General features: G+C 38.3%; 1 protein-coding gene across 6 annotated transcripts; it reads left to right on the forward strand.

Moving 5' to 3' along the window:
- Window positions 1–181: 181 nt before the first annotated feature.
- LOC307171956 (uncharacterized protein) lies at window positions 182–22087 on the forward strand. Of its 6 annotated transcripts, XM_079893909.1 has the most exons (7): window positions 182–220; window positions 7142–7299; window positions 8287–8373; window positions 8452–8552; window positions 10997–11040; window positions 13291–13504; window positions 18632–19164. In XM_079893909.1, the coding sequence occupies exons 2-6, from the start codon at window positions 7231–7233 to the stop codon at window positions 13335–13337; spliced, it is 348 nt and encodes a 115-aa protein (XP_079750035.1). In that variant the 5' UTR covers window positions 182–220; window positions 7142–7230; the 3' UTR covers window positions 13338–13504; window positions 18632–19164. The 6 variants fall into 6 exon arrangements, 1 of the variants encoding a protein (XP_079750035.1); XR_013823628.1 differs by lacking the exons at window positions 182–220; window positions 7142–7299; window positions 8287–8373; window positions 8452–8552; window positions 10997–11040 and adding exons at window positions 19182–19305; window positions 21967–22087 and having other exon boundaries at window positions 13125–13504; window positions 18632–19065; XR_013823629.1 differs by lacking the exons at window positions 182–220; window positions 7142–7299; window positions 8287–8373; window positions 8452–8552; window positions 10997–11040 and adding exons at window positions 19182–19301; window positions 21967–22087 and having other exon boundaries at window positions 13125–13504; window positions 18632–19065.
- Window positions 22088–22997: the final 910 nt, after the last annotated feature.

Below are 22997 nucleotides of genomic sequence, written 5' to 3' on the forward strand. Positions count from 1 at the left end.
TTCAAATAAGTTCTCACCATCATCAGTAATGAATTCTAAAGTGGCTGCAAAATTAAAGTGCCACTAAAATTTTTAATATTTTTTATTTCTCGGAAGGTTTTTGTTGTTGTAATAGTCTACATCATTACACACAACAGTAGCCTACAAACGTACAACCGTATCTCTCACAGCCTCGTTTTCATTGGCGACATTTTTTAATATGGCGTCTGCCGTGGACAAGGTAGGCCTGCGTACTTTTCACGAACAGCCGTTGTGATGGAATTATGATGAGTTTTCTCTGTGACCAGTCGGAAACAGTGAATATTTAATCGTGAGTGTTCATGATCCTGTGATGTGTAATGCAAGTGGCACGCTATATAATTGCTAAGCTTGTTATTTGGGCCTCTCGTGCGCTCTCCGCTCCCAGCTGCCAGTGAGCAACACCGCTTCTGATTCTTTTCACTAGTTTAAGGGATGAGAAAAACAAAATGCCATTGGCAGCTGTTTGTTTATGGTTTCCCACGACTCCATGCCAATTACCTCTCGTCCCTTCTTCAGTCGCTTGTCGTCTCTCATTAGCCACCCTTCGGTTGACACGAACCCCAGGAAAAAGTGTATAGGCGAGCCCACGCTTAAGCGTTGTGTATCATCTTCTCTGGCAAATGTTCCTCTTGCTTTGTAATACAGCGTTGCTTCACTTATTATACCTCACTCTGCTCCAGGCCTGGCTTTGACGCAACATAACGCTACAAACATACGTTAAGGTTCTTCGCTGCATGTGGATCTTTGGGGATTCAAAGGTTCTGTTACATTCAAAGGTCTTTAGATCTGCACATTGGTTCTTTTAAACTAGTAGTCTACAGTACAGGTGGTTTTCTAAATAGCGCAAAAGTTAATTGTGCTACTTAAAGTCATCCTATGGCATAAAGCTGTAAGAACAATTTTGTGCAGTTAATTTTTAAGAATGTGTAGATTAGTCTATTTGTAGTTTTCAGGTCAGAGTTATGCAGCCTATAATGTCCTCTTTTTGCCTGCATTTTACAGTATGTAGTCTTCCTATAGGCTATTCCTCACTTTTTAGATTAGGCTACTGTTCGTGTAAAATTAACAAACATGAAATTAAAGCGATCTTATCGTTTGTCCTGAATAAATGGGGCTCTTTTATAAAATTATCAATGCGCAAACATCTGTATGAATTTAAGTGGTCCCCATAAAAGATTTTCCTTTTATGTAGACTATTCAGTTTTTGATGCAACAGAATTGTACAAAAACTTTCTTTTTTAGTGGCATTTTATTGGCAGCTATAACAAATTTGCCATCATCCTACATAATTCGATGTCTCGTTAAAAATTAAGCACCTTGGTTTATTTCACGAAATTTTAGAAAGCTAAATAGATAAAGTACAAAAAGGTACCGATGTGATAGTTGCCAGCTGGTTACAGTTTGCATTCAAACGAAAATAATCAATCAGTATAATTCATTTTAATATTTGAAAAATCTTAACTTGCTGTGTAGCCTGATCATAGCCTATTTGTTATTTTTAATGGTATAAAACGTTTGTACATTTGTAGCTCCACAGCTAAAGTAGGCCTAAATGAACAGACATTCACAAATAATAATTTATCTGGCATATACAAAGGCCATCCAACTGCAACGAATATTATAACGAAAATATGCCTTTAAATTGATATTTACGTTTCAGTCACTCGGAAATGAGTCTGCATCCCCCTCCCAATCACAAACCTTATTTGCGTTTAGAAAATCACTGGGTTTATTTGCCTCACTCTGATTGGCTGGAACGAATATCAGCGGGTCCGTGAATGATCTCATTGCCTTCATTTACTATTTTCCGGTTTTTAATTGGGTCTCGCAGTGTATAGAATGCGCAGAGGCGCAGTAAACAAAAGGCGCTTTACTTTGATGCGAGGGAAACTGTGAGAACTGGTAGCCTGTGTTTTAATCCCGTTGACCCTGTGTGTTGTTAATTGAGGCTGACGTCACATAATTCCTCGGTGGAGAAAAATTAAGATGCGCGCGCACTAATGAGGGCGCCTCTCTCTCAATACAGGCATGATGAAGTTCCACACCGTGAACCGTATGGCCACGCAATTGCATCTAAAATCAAAAGAACGAAAAAAAATGTTCTGAAAAAAACGAAAAATAAAGGAAGTGGTTTAATTGGGTTGATGTATTCACCATAGGGTGTATTCTAGCTTTTAAGAGCTGCGGTGTTTTATTTCTACGTAATATAAAAATCACGTATTTACATAAAATACGTTTTTATAATTCATTCATATTTTTTATATATGTATTTATATTTATATTTAAGGCTATTTAGTTTAATTCTTAGCATGCCATGGGTCTATTGCTTCCAATCCTTCCCTGAATAAGAGTGCTTATTATTATTAGCCTATTTATTATCTATTAATTATTATTAGCCTATTTATTTGCTCTGTATTTTCAAAATTAAACAAATGCACATCGATTTAATGATGCACCAAAGCACATTTTTTTATTATAGCATATATAATAGGCCTATAGATAGTAGCCTATTATACAAATGCACTGAGAATGGGCTGATGCAGTTTAACAGTGCATATAAACGGTTAGTGTTTGCGTTGCTTTCACGCAATTATTTATTTATTTATTTATACGGTAAGTCTAATTGGCTTGTAGAATATTTATGATACCCGTGTCCCATAGATGGTGGTCTATATGGCAGTTTTCGCCATTCAGTGATGGAGGCAAACCGATCAGTGTCTGTTCCGATCACTCACTGTTATGTGTCATTTCTATAAGTTATTGTCCGCCAAGTTGGTGGTATTAACCCGTTCATCCCCGCGCGTTGCTATCACGGTTGCTACAGAGAGAAACCAGTCAGGCTTTGTGATTTCCCAGACACACCCTGCGGCTGCGCGCGGATTCGCTTCATTACAATTTCACGGATTGTCACGTCAATGACAGCGTCTGAACCCTTTGTTGATCGTGAAGTTATGTGAACTGTTTCTTTGAATGTATCCCAACTACACGTTTAACAGCTGTAATTAAGCTCGTTATTGTAACACTTTATTTTACAGTGTCCTTGTTACATGTACTTACCATAGTAATAACACTAACAGTAAATTATGCATAATTACATGCAACTAACCCTCAACCAAATCCTAATCCTACCCTAACCCTAAGTACGTAGTTGCTTAATATTACTCAGTACTTAAATATATAATTACACTGTAACAATGACACCTTAAAATAAAGTGTAACTAAATTATATAGCCTATATGTTTGTTTTACTTTAGACAACGACAATGGGGTAATACAAATGTGAGGGAATTAGAGAAGTGTGAGGTTTGAGTTTCCAAACAGTTTCTTAGCTATTAAAGTTAGTTGGCACACAGTTTAGGCTAATGTATTTCTTTCTTTTTCTAGAAGTTGGCTCCAAATCAGCAAAATTCTCTCTCTCTCTCTCTCTCTCTCTCTCTCTCTCTCTCTCTCTCTCTCTCTCTCTCTCTCTACTCTCTCTCACTCACACACACACACACACACACACACACACACACACACACACACACACACACACACACACACACACACACACACATATATATATAGCTTACAAATACCCTACACTCTCAGAAACAAGTAATAAAAACTCGGTGAGTGTTTTAGCGCAATTTTCTCACCTCATGGGATCACAACACTAAGAGATAGTAAATCTTTTCCTGGATTTTTTTTTGTGCGTTCCCGAGATTAGACCTTCCTTAACATAATGCCGAAAACCCGAAGTCTCTAGGTGGTCCGGTTGAGGAGTAGATAGAAGTGCAAGATTGGTGCGCACAGACGCACAGAACAGAAATCATGAGTTAACAAGCGCAATTTTGTCCGGTGGAAAATTGCGCTAAAAAGGTACAAAAGCTGTTACTGGGACAGTACCCTTCAAAAGGGTTCTAATATGTACCATTTAGGTACTAATATGTGCACGTTTGGTACCAATATGTACCTTTGAGGGACTAATATGCACTCTTTAGGTACAAAGGTGTACCTTTTGAAAAGGTACCGCCACAGTGACAGCTTTTGTACCTTTTTTTACCTTTTCTGAGAGTGTACTGTAACTGAACCAAAACACTAACCCTAACAGAAAACTTTATTCTTTCTTTGTTTTTACAAATGTAAACATCCCCAAAAGGAGGTTTTGAGTAGTTTTGTCAGGTTTAGATCACACAGAATGTTTTCTGTAGGGTTAGGTTAAGCGGTAGGGTTATGGGATAGAATGTAATGTTTGTACAGTATAAAAAGTCTCTGGAGAGTCTTTGTAAAACCCCAAAACCCAAAGTGTGTATGTGTGTGTTAATAAGTTATTTATGTTTTACGAAAAGCATTTTCCATTATTATTATTATATCCTCCAGACAGTGAAAACCATCATTATCTGTTTAATAGGTGCTTTCCTTAGAAATAGATTTTTGTCATTAACCTTTTTGATGATTGTGTGTTTAACTTCTTTAGAGAGAAATTTTTGATGCATCTTGATGCTTTATTAAAGATGGCATGGACTAAAGTAACCTTCCATCTTCCCCCTCAAAAGGTCAGACAGTTCAAAAGAGTTCTCTTCATTCTCTTATACTGACGTTTAACTTAATGTACATTAACAAATCTATATGCAGCACAGTTTCCAGCCTTAATGTGATTCGATAGCATGACTCGTTTGAAAGAAACAATCCGGTCTTATTGAACATGGCCTCAAAAATCTTTCATTCGTGTCTAGACGTCCCTCTTTTCACAAAGTCTCTAAAGTCTCGGCCTGCCATCGTTACTCTCTCCAGAAGGCTAAACGATATTTCACTTTTTTTATCCATCCTTGACACATACCGTCAGTCACCACCCACTTCCCAGGATGCTCATGGAGGATGTTACCCAGTGCCATCAGGGAGCCCCAAAACTCTGTATCAGACAGAGATGGGGGTGCATGGGTATGGCAATTAGCATGAGAAAGCCACCCATCTTAGTGCGCTTGTTTGACCTTTCACCCTTACTCTTTGTGCTTCTCAGACAGAAAACTGGTGTTTATGCACAGTTCCCTACATCCTCATAGTATAGTGACAGGTTTGTCTGAAATAACTGAACTATTTTGGATATTAGTAAGTTGAGTTTCAAGTAAAGTATTTGTGTGCGCATCACACAATTTGATATGACATAAGTCAACCCCCCCCCCCCCCACACACACACACACACACATGCACACACACTCCATAAACACGTGCACACATGCACAAGGGGCAACACGCTCCCACACTCTTTCCCAGACAGTCTGGAGGACTCCATCTCATTTGCTTTTCTTCTGCTCTCCTCTCTGTCTGCGGCCCCTTTTCACGTCTGTGCTTTAATTAAGGGTTCCAGCCCCCTAAAAGTGTCATTGTGGAGTGCAGCCAGTGTTCTGGCCCTGCGTTTTATGTGTGTTCCTGTCTGCCTTCCACTTAATCCAGAGACCATATGTGATATATTAGAGACAGCATTAAGGAGCACTCTGAGACTTCTTCAGTGGACCTCGGTGGCATCCTGTGTCTACAGCATCACGGCACAGAGAAAACCTTTCCCATCAAATCTCATGTCACTCCATGCTAATGAATGGATGGCATTTTGTGGGAAACTCTGAAAAAAATCACTACATAAATGTTGAATGATGCCTCCCATTACATCTATGTATATTCTTAAAGGGATAGTTCACACAAAAATAAAAATTCTGTGTAACACTTTTTTTTACAGTGTAATTTTTGCATATGTTACATGTAGTTACTAACTATAAATGATGCATAATTACATGCAACTAACCCTAAACCAAACCTAATCCTAACCCTATAAGTACATGTAGTTACTTAATATTACTTGTGTTGTGTAGAAAACAAAATAATATCGTACCGACATGATGAGAATTTTTGGGTGAACGATTCCTTTAAAAACGTACTGCGTTTATTGGCAAATCTTAAGTGTCACTTAAGACCATGATTTATTCTAATATCTCCTATTATGATTTTTGAGTCCTTCTCAAACATCTGAAATTAAAGACCATTTTAGTTTGGTATTAGAAGTGCTATGCTGAACTTAAAAATTAATTTAATCCCCCCCGTTTTATTAATCCTGGTTGAGTTTGATCAGTCACTGTTTAACCAGCAGATTTAAGTTTAATTCAAATTCCTAAAGGATTATGGTTGCTTCTCCTACTGGTTGTAAAATTGCTGAGAGGTAGGCAGTCGCGTTGAGGAAATGACCATGACAGGGTGCTGTCCAGTCCTCAAATATTGCAGGAGGTCAATGAACAAATAACATTAGGCTAACTACTGAATGTTGTTAATGAAAACTATTATAAAGTATTATCTATCTTATTTATATTGAGTAAGGTGTTCCTGGGCCTGTTGAGGTTGCAAACCATTGATTTGGCTTCAACTTCAGGGTTTGCATGGCTTTGCTATTTTGTTCTAAAACCAAGTGACCAGTGCTTAGAAAAAGTAATTTATAACATTATATTTTTAGATGACTAAACCATTCAAATGAATAGTTAAAATGACTGATTCACTCCACCTACACTACAAAGTTTTGTGAATTATTTTTTTTTAAAGAAAATTAACACTTCTATTCAGCACGGATGCATTAAATTGATCAAAGTGTAAGTAAAGACACTGTTACAAATGATTTTCTTTTGAATGTTCTATACTTATGAAAGAATCCTGGAGAAACTTCTTTCAAAAACGTTAAAACATCTTCCTGACCCCAAACTTTAAATTTGAATTAGAGCCTCAGTCCCCTGTCAATCAGCACAGTACCGGGACATATACCTGCGTTCTGCTTCTGAAACACTCTTTTCATTTTGGGCTTGTGGAATGAAATGTTAACATCTGGATTCATTGTTTGAATGTAATTGTTAGTCCAGAATCAGATGCAACATCTATAGTCTATACGGATTATGGCTCTTCATATGTAACAGCATTGCATCAGTCAGTTAGAGATTGAACTTCACAATATACATTTCTGAATGTATTCAAGCAGTGTTGTAGGTGTGTGTGTGAGAGAGAGTGAGCGGTGCATGGCACAAGTGTGTTTGTTTGTTTGTGCGTTGGCATATATTTGTGTTCTGTGCGTGTGTGTGCTCACAAGTGTTGTTCTCTGCTGCAGACCTCTTTCCTCTCTGAGTCAGTGCCATCAGTTGCTACGGCAACCAGGAGGCAGCATGAAAGCTAGCGAGAGAGAGAGAGAGGTGGAGCATGGCACAAAGCCGACTCGCAGCAGCTGTGGAACAGCACTGGGACGCTGGGCACGTTCTCTGGGTGTGGGTGAGAGACTGTACGAGTGTGTGTATGTGTGGTCCTGTCCATCAGCACGTAATAATACACCAAATCATATACTGTAGGGAAAAAATCAGGTTTTAAATCCTTCATCTGTTGCAGGATTCACTGTTATATCTGTAAACAAATACTGATATTTATCAGTGAATCTGTGCAGCTCTATTGTTTCAACAAATTAACAGGCATCCTTATGACAGTCTATCAGCAAGTGACAGCCGTTTTTACTCATTAATGTAAGATGAGGTTTGTCTTTGTGTGTATGTTGTGCAGAATGGAAATTCACCATTAGCACAGATCCTCTGACATTATAACTAGCCGATTCACAAACAACACAAATAAGCAATATAAATTAAGGTAGAGAAAATCATTTTAAAGACGTATGCTTCAAAAGACAAGAAGAAAAATTGCCACAACAGAGTAAAAACATCAGGTCTTATGAAAGGTTTAGGTCAAAATGTCTAGATGCTAAACTCTAGATCTCATCTTCAGACATTAAAAAATGTGGCATGAAAACACTAAAATAATAAAAACCCTTTTTTAACATTTGTTGCTTGCTAAAACTCGGTTTCCACCTCAGAGTGAAATATTAAAAAGATAACTGTGAAAAAGGCACATTGGGAGATACATTTTTTTTTAATTGGGAGATAAAGTCACAGTTTATGTTTGTTTGTATTAATAATTTTTTTTTTTTTTTTTACTTTGAGGCAGAAATAGGGTCTCATGTAAACAACCTATTAAGTCTACAAAATAAGCTCATTGCAGAGACTGTATTGAGGGAATGCTGTGTGGGCTGGGAAAAGTGTGAATTTGTTTATGTGAATGTGTTTGTGTGTGTGTGTGCGTTCAACCTCATTTACATGGCCAGACAGTGAGAATGGCCTTGAACTTGACCTCAGGTCTGTTCTCTTGTTTCTCTCCTCCTTCTCACCCTTAAACTCTCATTGTTGCGTTGTCTGCATTGACTCCTCTCTCCAGTCCCTCGTCATTCACACCATCACGGCGGGCGGGGGTGACCTCTTCCCTGCCGCACACGCCCATTGGGGCTGTTCGCTTTCCCATGAGGCAAATCCAGGGTTCGAATTCCTTTCCCACATCCTCCATCTTGTATTTACTTGGTTTTTTTGTTTTGTTTTTTTTTAGCCCAGTGACTTCAGGAGCTTGAACAGGATTTGCAAACCAGGCAGACAACGAGTCAGACGCAGCTCTGGACTGGAGTGGAGCTGTCGAAGACACAATGAAATGGTGATTCATGAGGATATAAGTGCTGTTTGATAAATGATATCATAGTGATCATGAACTCTGCTTTCCCAGATTTCATCACAATGACCAAACTGTTTAGTAACCACTACATTGTATCTGATATTGGGTTTAATCTCAATGCATTACGTGACAACATAACAGCTTTATTAAAAACTTAATTATAATTATTTGAACAGGCATTTTTATGTTAGATTGTGGATGATAGCCTATATCATTAATGCAATGTCCTATTTTTTTCTTTCAGGATTTATCATGTATATTTATATAGATTTATATATATCAGTATTTGGAATCTTGGAATTCCAAAAAATATATTTCACGTAATATTTTCTTTCTGTCATCAACGTGATAAAACTTTGGTACTAGAGCCTCACAGTTATACAGTTTTATATTAACAGCTTTATTTATTTTTTGATCAATTATTTTACTCAATAATTAATATTTAAATCTAAACCAGATTTAATGATAACACAATCTTTTTGTTTGGCCCCTTTGTCATTGTCCCCAGCAAATCAAAGAGCAATATTTTTTCTTGACAAAGTAACGTCAGTGTTGATTTTCTCAGCAGATAGTGATGACAGGAATTGTTCAATATTTGGTTGCTAAGGTGGGGATTTAAAGACAGTCTTCAGCGTGAGCTGGGAATCAAGGCTGCGTCCGAAAGCTAGAAATGCAGGCCACAACAAGCCAATCTAATGTGGTCCCTTCAGATATGCATCAGATGTGTGCAGTCCCAAAGGTTTATGTTTGTTTTCAAAGTAAACTTTTATTAATATCCACAACATGGCACTGTTAAAAGGCACACATGGAACTACAGAATTATTATAAATAAAAGTGATATTGTAAAAAATATTATTTTTATTAAATATTAGATATTTATATGAAATATTAATAATAAAATATAATATTATTATTTAAGGTACACTTAAGGCCCTCTAGCAGTTAAAAAACAAAACTGTCTGGATTTTACAGGAGAACATTGTTTTGGTTGTGCTTCGGCTCTGCGTGACTGCAGATATGACATCACTTTGTAGGCCAAAATGTGGAAGCGAGTAAGCATTTTAGCACTTCCGGTTTCATCGTCCCAAAGTCAGTGGATTTTTTTAATGGGGTTTTGGTTAAATGGCACAAGCTCAAGACACTTTCACGTTTTATTCTACGACATAAAATACATCAATATTACCCCACTCGTCATTTTTTGAAGCTGTTACGTGTCTTGAAAAAAGGCATTTGCTAACAAGTGGCTAAATGGGACTACAGAGGCTGTCGAGGAGATTAAACGTCATCACGCCAAAGAGGTAAGCTCAGTCCGCTTTTACAGCAATGTGATGGTTATAATTGCGCTCTTACAAACTATTCTAACTCAAACGTTCTGGGAAAATGTTGTCAGTGATGGTGACGTTGAATTTGAGGAACCGTGGTGTAGTTTATAGCCTACCTTTAGCTTTTTACTTCTGGCGACTGCATTTAGGCTTCAAAATTCATAAAAGTTGTGTTCATCTGTGAAAATTATCTTAACAAAACGTGCAAGTATCATAAACTTTTGTTGATCACAGAGCTTGTTTTTAGCGATAATCCAAAAGCCTATGGGAAAATCCTATTGGGCTTTTGTCGTGGCAACCAGCAACTGCCGATTGGCCTACAAGTGTTGTCATACCTGCACCACTCTATAGATAACCTAATGCTTTATACAATGAACTCTGTTAGAGAGCTACACATGGCAATTATTTGTTTAATAAAATACCTTACTTACCTGTTAAGTAATAGAAACGCTATCTCTGTTGCTTTTACAACATTTCAAATCCCTCAGTTCTCTCCAAAAAACCAAGCCAATGTTTATTCTTGTGTTATTACAAGCTCTGTCAAGCTCACGCGCCTCTGTTTTTTGTAAAATTAGTGATTCCCCAGAGGTTACAGATTTAGCGTGCCTCATCATGTCAACCTTTCTCACCACTCCAACACCATACACATGTCCTTAGTAGTCCTTAGCAACTTTTCTCTTACTATTATGACGAGACATGCACAGGCGAGTGACATGTATGCAAACAGGCTTACCATAGTGAATCAGGGTAAGACAAAAACACGTTTTAGAAGAAGGATTGATTATGTTTTGTTTCATTTGGTTCATTTTGATAATGTGTACCTTTTAAAAATGCATATATAAAATATATGAAGTTATGGTCACTTTTAAGCCTGTCTGAAGCCAGTTAATTAACAAACTGCTGACAGTTTAGTCATAGAATGACTGGGCAGAATAGTTAAGTAATCCGTGGAGGAATAATTTTTCCAAAATCACTCTTAGACTCTCTGTCTTTCAGTTACTTCCCTGGTTTACATTGAAATGACAGCAATGTTGTGTAAGATGTTTTGGTAAGTGGGTGTATCACACTGTTCTGTTCTGCTTTGTTCTCTTTGCAGCCCAGAGGACACAGCGACCACCATTTGCGGCGCACTGTCTCTTTCACTTCTTTAAGTTATGCTATTGAATGTGGTTGTTACTTTTACTGAAATTTTGTCATATTTTGTACTGTTCATAACAAAAATCCTTTTCTAAAAGTCCAACAATTATTTGTATGAGGCCACTGCTGTAATATATCAGTCTAGAAACTTGTTGACAGCCCTAGAAAATGAATAATCTTAGTTTTTGGTTGTTTAATTGACTGGTTAAAATTCAGGCACAGTCTCAGGGTTCCACCAATCAGCAGCATTATGGCCTACAGTACACTAATGCACCTTGTCTCCTGGCACACAGCCACACAGATTGTAAGCTGCGCTGAGCGGCCAAGAAATGTTGTTGGATTGTAATGCTGAATACTGGATGCGAGACTGGATTGGGAACACTGCTAGTTGAATAACCCCTTAACAAATCCAAAATCGTTGAAAGAAAATTCAGCTAGACTTATACCTGCTTCCACCATCTTCGATTCAGGTTATGGTGCCTTCAGGATTCTAGAATTTAATCAGATACATTTTAGATTTGTTCTCGCTTAGCAGTCCCAAAATCTTAGCGACAACAGCACAAGTTTGTTTTAAAAGTAAACTTTTATTGATATCCATAACAGGACATTGTTAAAAGGCACATGTGGTGAACATGGTGAACAAAAATATCTCACACATTTGTGTTTTACTACAACATTAAACAAAAACATACAGTAGGAAAAATAATTAAACTAAATCATTACAAAATTAAAAGAAAATATTATTTCAATTTATTATCATTACAGTACTCTAGCTGAAAATCATAACTCTAGATAATCACAGGAAAGTATAGAAGTTAAAAAATTGCATAGTAAAAGGCCCCATTTCATCAATCCATTGTCTTCGCACATTACTTGATTTGTCAAATTGTCAAAAAAAAAAAAAGAAAGAAAAATAATTACAAAATAGATTGCACAATTCTCTTCAAATTGTAAATAATTCTTAAAACATTTGCATATTCAATACTGAACTTTCTCTTCAGCTATGATTGATTGTAACACAAAATAAAGAGAGACATTTAGAGAGCATTGGATACCCCTTAAAATTGTTTCTATTTTGAGTGCTGAAAGAAACAAAAATGAAAAACACAAAAGCTAGTTGAAAATGCTTTTAGTGGTCAGTGACTTCACAGTTGGAGTTGGAGGAGTGAAATATTCATATTTATTCAGCTAAATATTCCTCTCACCTTAACCTGCTGTCATAAATAGCTGCTCTGATCTGCCTTCTCTTCCAGGTGATTGCAAGCCCAACGCAATTGCATAGAAATTAAAGACAACAGCTCTCTGTCCAACAAGTGTGTGGCGTACAACACACTGAGCTGTCCAATCAGAGTGCAGTATCGTTCACTGCTGCCGTGGGTCTCACACTCATACATGCAGAATCTACAGAGCCTCACTCGTTATTTCTAATAATTCATGTTAGATATCAGTTAGTAATCAGTTGTTGGAGAAATACATTAGGGAATATACACAGGCCACTACATTGTCCTTTAATATTGAAAACTATTGAACTAAAACAAAAATCAGTTTGTGTTTTATAAAGTGCATTATGCTAAAGATTGTAGCAAGACAGCCTTGTTAAACTGTTAAAATATTTTTTAAGATCTATATGCTAAACCTAATCTTTCACACATTTTTATCTCTTAAATTCTTTTTATCAAAAAGTACCAAAATGGTTGGCATTTAAAAAAGACATTTTCTACAAAATCCTCATTAAATTAGAACATTAATAAAAAAAAAAATTCTTGGAGAATTCCAAACTAGTGTGTTTGTACTGTACAAATACACAATTCGTTAAGTACTTTGACCCTGACCCGTACAAAGAAAGACTTAAGAGTTTCTCACATATTTTTTAACACACACACACACACACATACACATACTTGGCTCGCGACATATGGCCATTGGAACAGTAGGCTCTAAGTTTGAATCCATATAGAACAAATAAAGTGCTGTTATCTTATGTTGGGGCACATGCATAGTTAAGTAACCCGTTTCACTCCTTCAGCCGTCTGTATGAACGTTCCTCCATTTAATGGATTTCACGTTGTTCGACTTGACTCCAAAGACCTGAAAAGACACAAAAGAAACAGGAAACGTGTTAAGTGAAATAATATTTTTGATAATTGAACCATTTCAATTCAAATCAGAATATACATTTGATTACTGAAAACTGACTGTTTTTGTACTTTAAGGTGTTCTGTTATTGGATTTTAATGTTTTTTTTTGTTCTGTTGTGTAGGGTTCATTAAGAAATTAGCAGCAAGCAAACTCCTCAGACGGCTGTGACTCAGCGAGTGCCAGGTTGAGAGATTGAGGCCGAAGTTGACGGTGCCTCTGCTCTTGGTACGACGTGGAACAGAAGCAAAGAGGAGGCATGTGACACAAACTAAGCCCGGAGAACTCCAGAGTTTAGTCGCTCCACGCGGTTCAGACAAGCAACTCGAGGTGTGCAGGTGATTAAGAATGCAAGGAGGCAAGAGCTGATCAAACTCTCGCTTTTTTTCTGTATTTATGGGGTGGCAATGAATCTATCTTTGTTTGGCTGTCGGAAAATTTTATAAGTGTGAGTGGAAGTTTTGGCATGATGGTCAGGTTGGTATCTTTAAGCCAAATGTTTCGCCAAAAAAAAAAGCGCCTTGGCTTTCATTCTTTCTTTCGTTATTTCCCTCTCTCCCTCTGGTTGTCTTCCCTAAATGAATGCTCATGGGAGTGTTACTGTGTCTCTGTCTCCCTCCTCCTGTCCCGACTGAATAGAAGAGTGAATTGAGCAAACAGTCAGCCTGTCAGCTCAATAGGCAGTCTGACCATGAACTCTGAGTCCTTCCCAGGCACCCAGCATCATCGTCAGGAGGGGGAGGGAGAGACGGATGGCGGGGGGAGGCAGACAGACTCAGACTTTGGGGGGCCCCGGTGCCCATTTTTTGGGGGAGCCTCGTCGTGGTGGTTCCCAAGGCTGGTGCCTGCGTGAAGAGGCGAGAGCAGCTGCTCAGAAAAGGGGAGCCTTGTGTGTATGTGTGTGTGCAGACGGGAGAATGTCTGCCCCTTTGCCCAAACCCCAGCCATCTCGCACGCTCCCAGACGCAAGCTGCCGCAGATTCTTCGCTCCTTTTTTTTTTTATCTGATGTGCTTTGGCTTTGTTTTTACTGTGCATAATTTACTGTGCCGTCCCTCTCAGCCGCTCTTCTCCCTGTTCGCCACCTGTTTACTACGGTGCACTTAGATTACTAAAAACAATGACATGATTGTAGACCCAGTGTGACTGCAATCCTTTAATTCTCTGCTACCGGCATAAAGAGTTTTGTCACTCGTGAACAATAAAATCTTTGTTTTGGAATTAAAAAAATTAAATGACATATTTAATGTGATAAAAGTGGAAAAGAGGATATTATTGTTTCATTGCTGCTGTCATTTTGCTAGATGGTAGTTTTTGGACGGTTACATTTGTAGTTTGTTGTGGGAAAACTCTTTGTGTAGCTGTTCTGCAAGTTTGATTTGCTCACATTAACATTCATTTCTAGAGGTTGCTCTAGATATACACTACCGTTAAAAAGTTTGGGGTCAGAAAGTATCTTAAAAAAGAAATTGGTACTTTTATTCCATAAGAATGTTTTGAATTAATAAAAAGGTGACAGTAAAGATATTTATAATGTTACAAACGATTTCTATTTCAAATATATGCTGTTCTTTTGCATGCATTCAGCAAAGAATTCCCCCAAAAAATGTATCACAGTTTCCACAAAAATATTACGCAGCACAACTTTAAACATTGATGTGATAAGAAATGTTTCTTGAGCAGCAAATCAGCGTAATATAATGATTTCTGAAGACTGGAGTCTCCTTGCCATCACAGGAATAAATTACTTTTTAAAATACATTTTAAAATTACAATTTTACAATTTTAAATTGTAATAATATTTCATAATATTACTGTTTTTACTGTATTTTTAATCAAATAAATGCAGCCTTGGTGAGCATAAGACACTTCTTTCAAAAAATATAAAAAATCTTACCGCCCCCAAACTTTTGAACAGTAGTTCATATTTGGCAATAAAAGTTTCTGATGGAGACCTAAAAAGGGACTGTAAAAAGTAGTTTTTACAACAACAAAAAAGCCACAAAAAATGTGTTTTTGGACATGTGTCATGGTACTATCTTGGTGTCATATCGTGGAGGTACCAAGTAAATACCATGGTACCATAGTATTGCCATGAAACACCATCACAGTCCCACATGGCACCGTGGCGGCACAGTACTTTTCTGTAAGTGTATACAGCTAGCAGACACCTTCTCCTCTTAAACAGAGAGACTGAGCTCTGAACATCGCTATTAACACACTAGTCCTCCACTGTATCTCCTAGCTCTGGCTTTTGTCTGGACTTTCAGTGATGGGACCGAACAAAGGCGGCCCTCTGAGAGAATGAAGGACAATGGTCTGTATTGTTTACTTAGCTACCTCACTTAATCAGGCACAGCCGGCTCTAATTGGTGTTTTGGTTAAGCGGTTTTTAAACTTATAGCTTCCTGGCCTTAATAACAGTGCTCCACAGCAAGCTCGCCACAGAGAACAATACTGGACTTGTCTGGCCCGCGACTCTTAGAGACCAAGATGTACAAAAGAGAGCCCGTCCTTATTGAGACCTCTCTATCACGGACACCCTCCTTTTACTTCTCCGACTTTGCTCTCTCTTAGCATGTTTTTGCTATTAGTTTGTCTTTAAATATATGCTGAATAATCCAAGGTGTTAGCTAATGGTTTCTATAGTTATGTAAAACTAACAACGGCGATCCATTTTGCTCATTCAAGCTCCTCTCTCATGGGAAAGCTAATATCATGACGACTATGGCTGAAAGCTGGAGAGAAGGCTTGCTGTTCTTCTCAATAATGGCAGCACGCCATCTCCGTGGCTGGCATGGTACGGCGACGGGGCAGCAGAATCCCTGATGGCGATCTATTCAACGTTGATGCCCGCAGATGCAGCTCTGCTTCAGCCATTGTGCCGGGGAATGATTTAATGCAAACGACTACAAAACATCTCCCCACCCCCTTCAGCGCCTATCACAACCAGGACGTGTGATATTCACAATTAACAAACACATCTGCTGTAATGAACAGTGCCTTCAAGCAGGGGGAGAGAGAGGGGACAGCGTGTGTAAAATAGAAGAGGAGAGAGAGGAGGGTGTGAGACGCAGGAGAGTGATGGTGGGTCATACCTGCTTATTTTCCACTTCCATTTAATGCCCGCATGTTCTAAGATGGTGGCTTTGTGCAAACTGCATCTCGTGACAGGAGGAAGGGGGCAAGCGAGTAGCGAAGGGGAGGGGAGCAGCAACACCATCAGGACGACAGCCTCACAACCTTCACTCTTTCCATTCCCTGGCATCAAGGATGGCTGGTCTGTACGAGAATGAAAATGGAAAGATGAAGGAAGAAGGGTATAAATGCATCAGCATGTGAGGGCATAAGCACGATCGGGCATGCGCACGCACACGCACACCTTTTCATGTCTGTTCTCATGGTAAAGTCTGCCTTGAGCATGCAAATGACTTTCATTATGCAAATGCATGCAAATCAGACTCAACCATCTGAGAATCAAGGCTGGGAAAAAATCTACACAGAGATATTGAATGAAAGAGACGGAGTGAAGGATAAATCCTTTGGGTGGCAGGAGGCGGCTAACAGAACTAAACGCCGTGTGGAGGAACAAGGGTGTCCCAGAGAGCACAAAAATTGCCGTTTAAGATTATAACACACTCTTTCTTCGTGGTGATTTAGTGTGCACACAAAACACAAACCTCATTTGAGTATTAAAATGCAGTCTTCACAATATCTATAGCTACTGATCCGTGTCATATCGCTAAATTAAACGTTAAAAGTTGCTCTATAAGTATGCATGTTGACCACCTGCTGTAGGAGCTCTGAAAGTATAATGGGGAATGAAATGGAAGTCATATACACCACAGGGAATGTTCTAGTCAACAGTGAAACACTCATTGGGCTGGAGGATGAAACACAAGCTCATCGTACATGCCTTGATAAAATAACCTAGTCAGGGGTTGGAAATTCAATTTCTTGCCCACCAGACAAAGACAGAATTTTACCAGCCATTTTTTTTTTTTTCAATTAAAATGTATAAAATATATAATATTTTATATAAGTTTTAAATTTTTATATTGAATTTTATACAATTGAAAAAATGGCTATAATATATATTATAATACATATTATTGTATTATTTTATATGAATAATTGTTGTGTATCTCTCTCTCTCTATGTATATATATATATATATATATATAATATATATAATTAAAAAATATATATATTTATCTAAATATATATATATTTAATTTGCTAAATTTTTTTAATTTTGATATGTTTTTATAATTTATATACAGTTTTATTCAAATGTTTTGCCACAGTGGCTGCCAGATAAGGCAAAATTACCAGCCACTGACCAGAAAGTACCAGCATTACCAGCTATAAAACCCAGTCTGACAGGTTCATATTGAGTCAGATCTGCAGAGGGATGGACTATGAATCCCTGTTAATCATCTCAGAAGCTCAGGGAGTCTTTATTATCTGATGGATGGTCCCACATGGGGAAACGTCGCAGTGTGGCGGGCTAGTCTTTTCTTAGGTAGTTTCTTTCATTTCTCTGAGGTAGCTGAGGTAGAGGTGGTCTTTGTTTTCAGGTGCCGTTAGCCAGGCCGGAGTGTGAGAGAGTTGGCTGAGGGGTAAATAAAGAGTGGGATTGGAGGGGTGGGGTCCTGCTGAAAGGCAGCAAACCTTCTCTAATTGGCACTTGACATTTTTTTAGCTGTGGCTGGATAAAGTGGACCCTCTTTCAAGACCACTCCAAACGCTTGCTGGAAAAGTGCCTTATGCAAATACTGCAAATAGGAACCATTGTCAGGCGTCTGACATTAACAGCTGAGGTAACAATAGGACTGTGTGCATGTAGGTGTGTTGAAGAGAGCACAGGACAATGTGGCAGAGAGTGGACAACATGTGAAAAGCCATCCAAATGATGCTTCAGTGGGGGGAAAAAAAGTCATTTCACCAGAGCGAGTACTAGTTCGCCATGCCAAGCTTTTAAAAGAATGGCCCATTAAACTTGGACAATCAAGCTGATGTATGATTTTACAACATACTAAATCTAAATATTTGTTTTCTTTAACTGCTCCTCCAATAACATTTCTTAAAACTATGAGTGTAAATAATTCATATGGCAGCATTCAGTATTATTGCCATGTTCAAATTCAGCTATTTTCAGACACAGTCTAAACACAAACCCATTGTGCAATTACCCATTCATTCCTTTAGACTACATTTAAATGTCTAAACGAGAACGGTGTGGTCTTCTTGTCGCCATACAGCGAGTGTGATGAATCAGCCTTTCATGTAGTCAGGACAACGTTTGGCTACACCTGTTACTGCTGAGTGTTTAATCCCCTTTGTGTGTGTGGGCCCATTGACTTCTCTAACAGCCTAAAGGGAATTCACAGTTCTTTGGGGCGACGTCAGGGCGGGAGGGGGTCAGAGAGAACGGTGTCTATTCCTCAGTTTCCTCTCCAACAGTGCAGCCATTTTGGGGCTCGGTTGGTGAGTTCCGTCCAAAGAAAGAGAAGCATTGCCGGGGGCAGGAATCAGAGCGGCGCTCACCAAAAGCGGCCTGGCTGATGTGACTGGGACGCTGTCAAAAGGTTGGTAAAGGAATCCATTGTCTCTGTGACAAGTGGCCTGGCTCTATTGACCATACAGTTGACGGGAGAGAGGAGGAGGGTGGTAATAATAAGGGCACAATGCCTGTTTTTCTAGTTGACACTTGAAGTCCGAAATGCTAAGTGCAAGAAAACTGCCATTCGTGCTTTTCCTTCCTGTTCCTCTGTTCCCTTCTTTCCAGACAGTTTGATTAGACTGCCAAACTTTATTCCTCACAGGCCGTGACGTATCCAACCTAAATGCTACCTTCTACCTTTATGCTAAATAGTCAAGGTATGCTAACCATTCAAGTAAGTTGCCAAGAAGAATCACATCAATATTATTAACATACACCTGAAATATGTACTTTTAGATCTTTCTTTTATACCACTTTTAAGGACATTTCATAATTGAACGTCATTTATAGTTTACTGTACAGGCCAAAATGGACAGTTCACTGCTAGATTGGTGTAAAGGATGCAACAAGAGAAATGGATAATGATGGAGTGATGCAAATCAAGACAATGACCAGATTTGCTGCATACTGGTAAGTGCGTTATGAATTGCTGTTTAGGTATTTTTGACAATAAAGATATTAATACTGTGAAGGACAAATCAAATTAAGAGTTTGTCACGTTATTGCTGGGAAACTAGACTGTAAAATATTATTTATTTAATTTATTATCAACATTTTTTCTTTTATCAAATCAACTTAGATAATTTATGTGCTTCAGATAACATCATATTTTGTGTTTTTAAAATTAAACCAATCTCCTTCATTGTTTCAACTAATTTTTTTAATTTCAATGAATTTAAAATTTAAGTCAACTAGGTTTTTTAAGTTAAACCAACAATATTTTTTTACAGTATAGGAGCTTCGTAAAGTTCTGGCCATATGCGTATGTGGAATTGCGAAATGCGACAATCGTATGCGAATGGCAGCTTTTATCAGTGATTTCAATAAACTCAGTTTGCTTAGTAGAAACTGGTTTGAAATATTTTGTCATTGGAGGACACAATCTACCCAATACTATTATAACCGCTTGTAGTACCCACTTGATCAATTTGGATCAAACTCACTTATCTGTTCTCAGTGCGTTTGGACTCTATTTGTCTTTTGCTCTCAAAGATGAACAGTTTAATCCCTGCACCTGCAATGCAGCAGCGTCTGTGGCTACAACACAGACAGAATGACAGCGCCTCACCAGATAGATTCCCTGTCATTTACAGCATCTAAAAAGTACCTACTACTAAATAGCATTGCTAAATCAGACTTTTGAAGCCTCAGTGATCTATTAATTTAAAATGTGAAATTAAATTACTAGGCTATAACATACGATGATCTGGCGGCTGATGTCCACCTATTGATCACAAGCCTAATGAATGGGAATTGTCAATACCAGGCTTCTTAATGGGTTTTGCCAACAAAATCTGTTAAAGTTCAGCTGCCGAACCCACAGACCTGTATTCAGGACCATCCCAACAAGCTTTGCTACTTAGAGAATGTCCATGCCGGCGCTGGCTCTATCCCAGCCCCATTTATAACACTGTCACATCCAATCAAGAACCTCTCAGCACAAAATTCAAGTTCAGACAATCAACGTTTGTTTCCAGTGCTGGCTCAAGGTCCGAATGCATCCAAAGCTTAGAACAGCAGCCAGATTTGCGTGGGAAAGCTTTAGCCCGTTAATTATTCAAACGCAGGAGTTGAATTGAGCGAGTCCGGTTTGGTATTGAAAAAGACAATGGGGTCTCAACTCACCGACCTTGTTAAACAAAGGTAACGAGTGAATGAGCTTTGTGCGTTTGCTGCAGACTAATACTTCAGAAAGCACCGGACTGGGTGTTAGTACAGGCACCCGTGGGTGATTATCATGTGGCCTTGTGTTAAGCCTCGGCCTGCTGCTCTGTGCTCTAGACTAGCAATTTACAGATTAAACGTGATCATGTTTGACCAACATACTGCTGCTCTGCATATTCGCGTAAACCATGTTCTATCCATACAAATCCATAGTCTTTGTATATTGGTAAACATCCTGTTTCACATTATCATTCTACAAAAAAAAACTACATTTAATCAGTGGAATCCTGCTGGTATTTGTTCAGAATTACATTCCTTCTGTGCATGATTTGTAATGAAAGTTGTCGCCTATTGGTGTGAATGTGTGTTTTTCCTGTTCTTCTGAATTTTTCCCTCCTTTCTGTGTAGCTATGAATCAAATATCCCATTTATTTGTGTAATGCTAGTCAGATCTAGTCCTTGAGTAATGCATTTTACATCAAAAAAACATTGCAATTGAGTCTGAAAATTTCACACCTGCTCTTATGAATTATTTGCTCTCCTTTTCATGCAAATAAGTATGACAAATATGAACAAACTCCATAACAGGCTTCTTAAAAACAATGGATAGCTTTTACAATTGTATTAGCCCTATCCCAGAGTGGAAACACTATTTTTACATCCATTATAAGGATGGTGATGAGAATAGTTGGGCATTAAGATGAAAGATGATGCTTCATACTACTTAATATGAGAATAGGATACAATCACTGCTTGTTTTTTGAACAAAAAATAACTAACAAAAAATGCTGCTTACCTTCTCTATCAGCAGTGATGGAGGCCATTTTGTGGCTTGCTCTTGCAATAAGATGCAGAGATTGAGGAGGAGAGAGGGGGAGACATAGGAAGGAAAAGAGGAGAGGGACAGAGTACAGATCTCATGGTGGGGTGATGCCTTTCAGGTGTGTAATGGGATTCTTGTTACTTTCGGTTATCTAGCTTTATGAAGAATGAATAACACTCATACAGCTAGATAACCAAAGATAACAGCCAACCCCTCCGGCCACCCGTCCTCTTCCACCATATGAAAAACCCAGCTGGGGTTGAACTGGGACCTGAAAAGAGAAGATCTTTTATTAACTTTCTAATTAGGACGTGATTGAAGTCAACTGTATTTAGTTCAACGCTAGCTTTAATTAAACCTTGTGTTTAACGCAAGTCATTCGTTAATAATCATGACTGTGCTAGGATGACTTGTTGCTTTTAGAACTACTAGTTATTTGTCAAGCATCTCCTTTTAAAGCTGACTGGTTAAAATTCCTGCTAGAATAAACTTGGCTATGATTTCACCAGTCTGTTGAACCAGTCTGAACTGGTTTTTAGAAATGCAAGGGGTTCATTCACTGCTTGTTGTCTCTGTCTTGCATTGCAGGCTGATCATTCTCCCTGGGTGAGAGATGGCTTCAAACGCATCCCGCAAAGGCTGGGATTTATTTTTAAATGGGAAAAAAGACCCTGACTGTGCAGACGGAGAAAAAAAAGTAAAAAGAATAGTAACACTGGTTGTTTTAGTTTTTCGCAAATTTACCCTCAAGTTGCTGTTGTTTGTGTTTCAAAAACCTGTCTTTCAGCGCTAAGTGGCAGAATCATGAGGTCTTTCTCTCTCAGCCTCTCTCTCTCTCTCTCTTTCTCAGGACTCTCAGTCAATCTGATTTTATGCAAATAAAAGAGGAGCTGGTCCAATTAAAAGCCTTTGTGTGAGAGGAGCCCCTCCCCATACACTCTCAGAGGTGTTGCAATCAAAGAGGAGAGAGAGGGAGAGGGAGAGAGTGTCATTACTTATTACAGCCTTTCAAGCCTAGTGAAAATGGCGACACAGGGGCGAGTTCAAACACTTTTATTTACTCTACACACAGCTCATCATCTAATTATTTTACTAACTGCACCAGCACATTGTTAACAGGACAAAATGTCCTCAGCCATCAAGCCTTTTGGCTGTAAATTAGAATGCTAGAAGCTTCCCTGTAAATGAACAGTTAGCACACACAAACATGCTTATGTGATACACAGGTAGACAGACACATGCATGTTCTGAGCCAAAGGAAAATAAATGCTTTCAATATAATAATGATAATAGGCTAATAATTGATTATCTCAACACCAGCATCCCAGTAATTAAAGACAAAACTAATAATAATTGTTGTTGTTATTATTGTTTTTATTGTTAATGTAATAGTGGTGGTGAGATAATCACAATGCTTGTATTCACATCCCATTTCACTTCAAGTCTCAGGTTTTCTGTTGTGCTGAGAAAATATCAATTGGTGCCAATAATGAACTAAAAGATATAATGATTAACTATACTGGACAGATTAGTAACCAGCTTCATAAAGTGATAGGCCTATTAAAATCTAACCTATCTAACGCCAATTAGCAGCATTTGTGTGACTCAGTGAAGCGATT

Source organism: Squalius cephalus (genome assembly GCF_949319135.1).
Source record: "Squalius cephalus genome assembly, chromosome: 15".
Taxonomy (NCBI): domain Eukaryota; kingdom Metazoa; phylum Chordata; class Actinopteri; order Cypriniformes; family Leuciscidae; genus Squalius; species Squalius cephalus.